This window comes from Mycetomoellerius zeteki, unplaced genomic scaffold (assembly GCF_001594055.1).
Source record: "Mycetomoellerius zeteki isolate Tzet28-1 unplaced genomic scaffold, Tzet1.0 scaffold149, whole genome shotgun sequence".
Classification (NCBI taxonomy): Eukaryota; Metazoa; Arthropoda; class Insecta; order Hymenoptera; family Formicidae; genus Mycetomoellerius; species Mycetomoellerius zeteki.
The window spans coordinates 904,213-914,539 of record NW_017256436.1 but is presented as its reverse complement, the minus strand read 5'-3'; the positions used below and the strand labels follow the sequence as shown (position 1 = coordinate 914,539).

At 38.2% G+C, this 10,327-nt stretch overlaps 1 protein-coding gene across 3 annotated transcripts in view; it reads left to right on the top strand.

The window, feature by feature from the left end:
- The window catches only part of twin (CCR4-NOT transcription complex subunit 6-like twin), a 526,944-nt gene that overhangs the window by 490,754 nt on the left and 25,863 nt on the right, over positions 1-10,327 (top strand). For all 3 annotated transcript variants that reach the window (XM_018444224.1, XM_018444223.1, XM_018444225.1), the window contains exon 4: positions 7,010-7,078. In XM_018444224.1, the coding sequence (XP_018299726.1) occupies positions 7,010-7,078 (69 nt within the window). The remainder of the gene's footprint in view (positions 1-7,009; positions 7,079-10,327) is intronic.

The following is a 10,327-nucleotide window of genomic DNA, read 5'->3' as shown; positions in this document are numbered from 1 at the left end:
CTGCCATATCTAATTTTTAGCTGTGGCAGCTAATCTTTTTTTTTCGTGTGGGAGTATGACGCAACAAATACGACCAGCTCTCCGACTTTCGCATCCGGTATTTAATCCGCTATTCGGTAACAATTCAACGCGTTTTATCGAGGCCGCCAGGGTAACTCTTATCGCGATTTGTCAGGGGTCGTTTATAACACAGGGGAGAGACATCCGTATCGCGGGAAAACGCTTCCGTCTGTCTGTTTATCGCAGACGGGAATGTGTGTTCCATTCGTGGCCTCGCTACTGCCTACGATATCCGCCGAGTGCGTGCCACAAATTACCGTCGAGCCAGTAATTACCGTCAGCAAAAAGCGAACTCGTATTTTAATCGGCGTGCAATTAAAGTTTATTGGACTACACGCGATACAATTTATCGTATCGGGGCCTTCCGCGCTCGCGTTTATATTAATTCTACGACTGCAGAGCCGTAACTAGAATTGTAACTAGCTTGCACATCCCCGTCCGTAATTCAAACGTGGTTGTATTTTTTTCTTCCAACGCCATGTGTAACGAAATAAAATATTACAACAATATATTACAAGAAATTTTAACAATTTTTTCCTTAACACTTTGAGTTGTATTTTATGTACAAATTCTATTTTTAAATTAATCTATGACGATTTAATTTTCTTATTAAGGAAGATCGTAACGATAATAAATATTTATACATAAATTCTCCAAAATAAATAATTATTATTTGATGGAGATTAAAAAATGAAAAATAATTAGAAAGAAATTTTTTTAAACAAAAATTGTATTAGGAGAGAGTTATTACACAGATTTCTTTTCAATAAGTACCACTTTCACCATGTTATAATTACGGCACTGAATGCAATAATAATATTCGCTGATGCTGGGCGAGCCATTCGTTTCCTTCATAGCAACGAGGCGAGCCCTTTAATAAGGTAGACAGCGCGTAATTACGCACGATCAGCATACCGAGGAATTGTCAGTGTTGCTAGATAGGATTTAAGGGCATGCATGTCACAGGATACACACGTCGATAGTTTCCTCTCATTGATTCGCACTCGGGAGTCTACTTTGTGCAGACCTCAAAAGGGATGTGCCCCGACAATTTTCCCTGTCCAACTTGGCGAAGGATATTTATGAACGGTGATTATGTAGAAATAACATCGGCCAAGTCACGAGCCGCGATTAAAATATCTAATTGAATGTATGATTAACGAACGCTGTCAATTTGCTGTAATCGATTACGCTCCGTAAGACCACCGCGGAATCAGCATGAAGCAGCACTGCAGTTGTGTACACGAGATATTATATATTACCCTTCGATGTTTTTTTATTATTAACATTAATAAAATTACTAATGTTAGTAATTTTCTTTAAAATTTTCAATATCAAGTTATCAACAGCTTTAAGTGAAATTTCAGAAGTGCAAATAGATTATTAGGTCAATCCTTGTTTAATTCAAGACTTTTATCAATTTAAAAGAGATAACTAGGTTAAATAAAAAAAACATCGACTTCTTTGTATCGGATTATTATGCCGTCTTCGATGCTTTTGTATCGAATAATAAACTGCGCCATAATTACATTAAATTTTCTTCACGATTCAGTCATATCAAAGAGAATAATATCGTGAATGCGATCTCAGAGGAAGGTAAAATTTTAGCTATTACATTATTGAATACGGGTGCAACGAAAATTGTAGTTCCAATAAAATAAGAAAGAGGCAGGAACAAGGTACACGATAACGGACGCGCAGATTTAGTTCTCTTGTTCCTTTTACTTTCGCTTGAATTATATGGTCCCACGAGCTTGATAAAAAGCGCCATGATGGAGCAATTTCTAGATTAAGGAGACACGAAGCCGCAAACTGTTTTGCGAAATTTTCAACGGCGTGGCATTAAGAAAATTTTATTTACGCGCACATGTACTACGGCGGAGACTTGACAAGGAAGATTAAATGCATCCTAAATAAAATAAAAGCTCCCATAAATTAAAAATGTCGCGACTGTAATGGCTTCAACAGTCTTCTTTCCAGGGCCCCTATTCTGTAACTGTTTTACACGGCTACCGACAGTTGTCGGTGTCGTTGTGTAGCTTTTTCACCATATAAAATATCTGCGCAACGACACCGACAACTGTCGGTAGACATGTAAAACAGTTACAGATTAGGGACTCAGTCGTAGAATAAGTGCGCTTTAGAAATATCAGGTTTAAGTCTCGACTTAACCCTTATCCAAATTGTTTCAAACATTATTATTTATTGAGGAAAATTAACGAAACGGAGATTAGATAAATAAAATTTCACATTATTAAATTATTTTCTTTCATCTTTCATATATTATTTTTTTTTATTATATCATGTTATTTCAATATATATTTAAAAAGTAAGTAGAGAGAGAGAGAGAGAGAGAGAGAGAGAGAGAGATTGACTGACTGACTGACTGACTGATTGACTGACTTAAACCGTCGAGTTATGGATTTGATAAAGTCTCACCAAATTAAAAACATGCGAGTTTTTTTCTTTCGTAAATGCGCATCTCCGTTTGTCTAGTTAGTCGTCTAGAGGTTTTTCTCTTCACTTAATCGGTACGTCAATTCGCGAAACCGAGACGTCTCAATTCGCAGGACGTTAATTATTAAGGCGAACGAGAGGAGAGAGAGAGAGAGAGAGAGAGAGAGAGAAGAGTTTAGAGAAGCGTGGATCACTTGCCATGACGGCGGCGTGAAGGTTCCGGGAAAACGAGCGTGTAAAGGAAGAAAGGGACAGACAGAGGGTCTCCGACACACGATAAGCGAACACGAAGTGAAGAAGCTCGAACACATTGCATCGGGGAAATTACGAGAGCCGTCTCGCGTATCGCGTCTCGACGGGAGATCTTAATTGGGTCTGTAAGACCCGGAATGCGGACGACGGACGGCTCTCGCGTAATTGTTTCTGCGCATACCTACGCCGCTGTACGTGAATCGTACGGCCGTAATTTGCGTCGCACTTCTTCTCCCTAGAGAAGGCGTCCCCATAGACCTACGGCGTAAGATTTCTGTGCTTCGCGACAAGATTCAACGCAGTCGATTGCGATCGACGACATCTAAGGCCCAATTTTTCATTATCTGGTTAACTTGTGGTTAAGCTTAACCGAATATTTCACCCAATGGGTTTCACCTACGACATTATTATGAAACCCATTGGATAAAACATCAGATTAAGCCTAACCACAAGTTAACCAGAAAATGAAAAACCGGGCCTACCAGATTATTAATTATTAATTCTTCTCATTCTCAGATGTCTGTTACGTGTTCGTACGCACAATTAGTAATAAATATAGTATCTTTTATCTTATCTCTGATTTAATTGTATAAAACTGATGCTTGTCTCATAATTCACATTGTAAGGAGCTTACGGTCATCGCAGCCATCCAGGAAGAGAGAACTTACCGCGAAAATTAATATACGTATATGTAATTATGTAATCTCACGATCTCCGGGTTGATGGCTCAACTTTAAACAGATACTCGTCTCATAATTCACATTGGTAAGAGGCTTACGCTTACTGTACGTTTAGAAGCGACTGTCAAGAAACTATCATGAATGTTAAAGTCGCAGGCCCTCTTTCTCTCTGTACAATTAATGATAGAATACCGCGATCTTCGGACGAATTTTGTGTAAAATGCTTACCTGATACGCGTACGTGCGTGCGTGCGTGAGAGGAACTCAAGATCACCGTTCAGAGAGCAGCCGCTCTTAGGTACTGTGACGCTCTCGTCCTAAGCTCTACGCATTTAAATTCATTGAAGCCAGAAATACAACGTCGAATAAATCGCCGCGACGTCAACCGCGACGTGAAATACGCCCCTTTGCATGCCGAGCGCGGCTCTCATCCTTTCTCTCTCTCTCTCTCTCTCTCTCTTCGCCTTTCTCGCATGTCGCCTATATTATCCCACACCGATGCTCCCAGGAGCGCTATCTCTATCTTCTCGCCTGCGGCTCCCGAGGGAGCGAAATAGAATTCTCAGTTTCAATTCTACTATCTCTTCTCTCTTGCTGCCTCCCCTCGCCGCCACACTCGTCTTCCTCTTTCTCTATCCCGCGTCCCTCCGCGTCGAGATAGACCAAGACTCGCCGAGGATCTTCGCTGGCGACCCTCGTCGGAGTACCTCACCTTCGTCCCGCCTTCGTTTCTCTCTGCCTCCGCAGGGCAGATATTTTATCGGAATCGATCGATACACCGATACGATGATCTCCGAATTTCTCCTCGAGCGCATTCTTATCACCAAGTGCGAAATATTGCACGAATAATGACAAGCTTGCCTGAAACGAGGCAAGTGCGAGCGAAAAATTCCACGTGGGAACAGAAGGAAAAGGTACATATTTGAATATTGTATTTTTTTCCGACGCGTTAAAGTACAGAGACATTGATTCTAAAGGAAAATGTAGACTTTCGTTTCCTTCTTCACTCTTATTTATTTTTTTTTGCCATTACACGTAGCAAGGAGCAAATAATCGCATGTGGAATTACGAAGATGTTGGAGAAACAGATTAAACGTGAGTTCTCCCTCTCCTCTATTACTTCAGCAGATATCCACGCTGAGATCTGAGTAAAATCGCTGTAGTAATTGAGGCTTACCGGTGAAACGTCTCGTTGACACTTAACGTGTACGGAAATCCCTGGATTTCGATTATGACAGCGAAAAGCTCCTGCAAAAACGTTTTGGTTCCTCGTTTTTGCGCGCATTCAACGCCATCGCGCGCGAGTTATTCCTGTCCGATTAATCCGTACATGCCCGCGGCAGCAACACTATGATTGGCACGCATGATTGTAACGCGACGTGTTACGGGCTTCGAAAAGCGTCGGATTAATCTCGATGGACGGTGCGGTGCGATTGAGTTGGTCATCCGCGCGCGCGCACACGAGATAATACGGCGACTTAATGACGATAATCAGTGGAAAGTGACTGCAAATTGTTCACGCTCTGCTGCATTCGAAAAACATGTTATTACATTATATATATAAAAATAGTAATATATAGATAATATATATATATATATATGAGACATATGTATATATAATGAGAGGAAAACAGATGTGTGTATATATGTGTGTATGTATATATATATAGTAAAACGAAAAAGTGATATTATAAGAGGAAACGAAGATAACGAAAATAAGAATAGAGCGATACATTATAATTAATTAGAAAATAGAGATAAAAATAACGACCGTATTAATGTACCTAAATGTGAATAAAACTTAATGCAAGGAAATACGAAAAACATATGTTACATGTATGTAATTAATATATCGTTGTATTTCTGTTTTCCTTATCTTCGTTTCCTCTTAAAATGTCAATTTTTCGTTTTATTTACACTTATAAAAGTGATTTTGCAGTTACAGCGAAAATTATCTAAGTACAAAAATAGCTAAAATAGATAAATTTCTAGCAAGTATTACGATATTGGATATGTATTGCATCTAATCATATAGGTGACAGAGATAGAATTTAGATTTGTGCTATAAATTCTATGCGTATGATACATAATTTTTTATCAGATACAAAAAACAGCTATAATTCTAGTTGAAGCAGTAAAATATTTTTTTGCGTGTACGCAAAATATTGCACCAATATATATGTGCAGTGTATTTCATGTATAATTTAAATGTTATTTTCTTAGCGATAAGGGAAAGCGTATCTTGAAAGATAATTCCATCTTAATGGGGAAAAAGTAGGAATGTCCAAGAGTTATTTGCGAACAGATCCTCGGTGAAATATCGGCGAAAGATCTCTCGCCTCCCGGGAAGATTTCGCGCAGCGACCACCGAATAGATTGCAAAACTTCTCCCGTGCCGTAAATAACTCTCCTGTAGTCCAGAAACAACGAGATTATTCTTGAAACTTGGAGGATATTTCAAGGGGAAATCTCGAGAATGCCGAACATAACGTCGACCTATTTTCCTATTATTAAACTTTAGCCTGACACACGTCCTTCTGCGTGAAGGGTCACGTCGGGAAAAGGAAAGCTTGGAAAAAGCAAGTCATAAAAATATGTTCAAAGACAACAACAATTACCGAGGATGAAAACAAACATAAAGTTCCGCTCGTGGAAGCTTTGTAGAGCATTTCTTGCACGACTTTCGATACGCTAACCGCTAAAGATTAAAACAGATCACACGGCCGGATGACCGCAAAATCATGTATGTCCTTTCCTCATTTGCGGTGCGTGTCGTGTAAACATCAGCTCGTTGTTAAAAATCAATCAAGGGGAACGATGTTAAGGCGATTCGAAAGAAATCTCGATGTCCGATATTAAAATATTATATTGATGTAATAATAGCTATGTTCGATCATTTTTTGGCGTGACGATGTTTTTCCTGTTGGAGCGTACAACATTTGATATAAATTCGGTGAGTCTCACGAGAACATCTTCCATTAGTTCTCGGGGATAAGTGGCCAGACGAAGCCATGAGGACACACGGTATAAACTCGCTGTCATGTGCAGACGATGCGACGTGGCGCGTTTTCTTTCCTTGCGTTTCACGTGCACGCGTACTTCTTGACTTCGTATTCTGTTAATAGCCACGGAGGCTCGTGCAAGTGACATTCGGTTGAACGATTTAATTATCGGACCACGCGCTTCTCATAAGCGTGAGCGCCGTTAGACGTAATGAACCGGGATGTAATGAACTTTAACGAGCCCGCGACTCGCGCAACTTTCTTCCTTATATCGTCAATTTAGCGATTATAACCACGATCGTTGCTTCGCTGTCCAATTAGGTTGTACTTAAGATGGTAAAACGTCGCCTTATCTGAAGAAACGAGAAGAAACCCAGAAGTTGCATCTTCGGAAGAACATTGTTGACGAAGTCTGGAATAATCGATGAGAACTTTCAAGATAAATTAAACAATTAGAGCGTAATAAATTTACATGAACTTGGACATTTACTTCAATAGTTTTAAATTTATTCAACTACTTTTGTGCAACTACTAAATTACGTCTTTCTTGTTTTGCAGTTACGGCCAATCATCCGCCCCAAAGACCATGGATTCCATTGACGAGGCCCAATAGGACAAGACCAACATGTAAGTAATATATATATATATATATATATACTCATCCGCTTAATTCTTATTTAAGTTGTTTGTAATATCAGATTTGAAAACTTTTTTTCACATTGCGAATAAAATAAATGAAAGATAAATTCTTTATTTCTATTAGTGAGCTCGTTAGCCTCGTTTATTTGGATAAAAGAAAAATTTACTTCTTTTTCTACGTTGTAAGTTTTACACGATAAATTATTTTGTTTATAATTACATAACGATACAAAGTACCGTTTCCTCCTAATCCACAGAAACATCAATCGTAGCTCCATACGTACTTAATCTTCTTCGCGTTCGCATTATAATATATGATAAGATTTTCATTAACGAACTCATCAACGTCATTTCGTGCCATCGTACATTTGTTAAAATGCGTGAGCCGCGGCGCGCTGAATCAATATGTAATGTTCACAATGCGCACACGCACGTTGCATTAGGAAGGTAACGGGCGAGTCCGAAGATAACGTATGGGAAAACATACGGCTGATAGTGAGTAATGCGCCGCTGTGACAATCGCACATGGCGAGTCAAAATATGACGAGCGCGCGAATGCGACGTAAAATAAATTACAATTTACGTCCAACAGCGTAATAAATTTACGCACTAAAGGCCACGCGGCGCCTACCTTCCCTCGTGTCGCGATATTGAACTTCCCCGTTACTTGGGTCGTTACTTAAAGCTTAACACCAAGTTGCATTTATGCCTGTACGAGATCGTAACTACGCTCGTTTTGCCATCAAATTAACCATTTCGTAAAACGCGGTCGCGTTTGAAATGAAATATTTGTTTCAGAAGTAAAATATCAAGAAATTCACTCTGTTCGTCTTTGATAGCCTCAGAAAGTGATGACAAGGATGTGTATATATTAAGCTTATATCCCCTTTCCATTTCTTTAATTTTAGTAATCATGTTATATCTGTGTAGTATTTTCCTGATCTTGTATTTTCTAAAGTACTTATTGCGATATCAGTACCTTTGAAAAGATGTATAAAATGTACCTTTTAAATTAACGAATCATCTTCTAAAAGGATATATTTTCGATCTTTCTAACGTAAATCTAAAGTAGAAGTACTAGATATACTTCTACTTTAGGTATACTTCTATTTTAGATAGTTATATTTATTCTACTGAAAAAAAATTCTCGTTGAAAATGAACGAATCAGAATTTTCTGGTTAAATTTATTAGAATTCTAGTTGAGATAATCGGAATTCTGATTGATATTTCTAGCAAAATCTACTATATAGAATTCTTATTTTTTTTACCAGAATAATTATATCTCAATCAAAATTCTAGTTTATTCAATTAGAATTCTAGTAGATTTAATCAGAAAATTCTAATTCGTTCGTTTTCCACTAGAATTATTATTTAATCCAACCAGACTATTTTTCTCAGTGTGTCACTTTTACATTGTTACTTAAAAGTAACAATTTAACAGAGATCCTAAGATAAAATAGTATTATTTTAATTACCTACGTCTAAACTTGTCATAGTTTATCTTTAAAAAAAAGAAGCCAAGAACAGATATTAGTAATGTAATGATTCATTCACTGAAGATTCGCAGAAATCCTACTTGTACACGTTTATCCTCTCTTATCCCAGTTTTCTGAAGCAAGGGACTTGCATGACGATATCATCCAGGGTGAATCGCGTAAATTCGCTTAACGTACCCTAGGTCTGGGACGATAGAAGCACCTTGACCATCGGTCAACGCCGACGAGTTTCGCAGCCCCAGGGCGCTCGGTACCGCGTCGCGCCGCATCTCGCCACCGCCGACGGTTGTATACCGCACCATCTGGACAGATTTATTGCACGACACACGGGCACGGCGGTGGTGGTCGAGGTAGCAGGAAGAGGGTGAAAGAGGGAGAGAAAGCGCACACCGACAGAGAGAGGTACAAACGGCTAGCTGGATAGCTGGATGGTTGGTTGGTTGGTTGGCTGGCTGGTTGGCTGGTCTGCCGCCGTCCAAAAGGAAGCCATTGTCGACTCGCGCTGGACGCGATAAATCATTTCGCTACGGTTTACGCTATTCATTATTTACGAGGAGCCCCATTATACTTACGACGGTCGCTGATTAGTTATACCGTTTGCACGCATATATGCAGATGCGTATTGTGTTCTCTACAACAAACTCGCGATTGACACTCGCATTACTAGTATGTTCCTTTGATTTTTCTTTCTTTTTTTGTTTATTTTAGAATGCGGAGGAAAAGTATCTCGGTTTAATTTGTATTTTGTAACTCGTTATAGACACAACGCTCGTTTTCTTGATTACGAAAGTTTAGTTTGCGATAGATATATGTGATACTAAACTTATTTTTAAAGTTACTTTTATGTCACACAAACGCAGAAAATTATATTTAATTTATGAAAAAATTATAAGTGATAACGTAAATGTTTATGATATGTGTATAGCTATTTCTCGCGTAGGCATAATACTTGCTTCTGGCTGTTAAATTGCTAGTCTTGATCACATGTACGTGCGGTAAGTAGTAATTTATCAATAATTTAGAGAAGCACTAAAGCAGTAAATGACGAATGATTTGGCGTATCGCTGACTTTACCTGAAAACATTTCATTTTATTTATAATAAAAAAAAAACGAAGCGGGCTATTAAATTCTGGATAAATTACAGGTGCTTCTACTATACCTCTTCTAAAAGGCGCTCGTCGTAATTCCCGCAAGTGAACCTCACGTACGGGGTGTATAGTAAATTGCGGCAATCAACAGCGGAAACGCATTTCCCAATGAATTTAAAGACGATCTTCTCGCAGAATCGAAAATTCCATTCTAGATTATAATTTAGATTAAAGTTCAATTAATGGAAGGTTTATTTAATAGAAGGAGAATTAAGTGAGCGTAACTTTTCAGTCTTTAACTATATGTAGCTCGAGAACCATAATTTGTATAATACGAATATTATGAGTGACATTATTATAATGAATATCTAATAAAAGACAATTATTATAGTTATTTATATTTATGAATTCTATAAATAGTCTAAATTCAAAATAAATAGAATAATACCAATTTTAATTAATAAATAATCGTCATACAAATTACGATTATCTTTTTCTAATTGTAAATTATAAAGGATGCTGCACATTCACAATTCATTAGTGTCAAATAATTGCTCAACTAGATTGTCGTTGATTTTTCATCATAGAGAATTTAATGTCAAATCACCCATCTCTTTTGATCGTTGTACTTCATAGTGCACCCTTATCTCG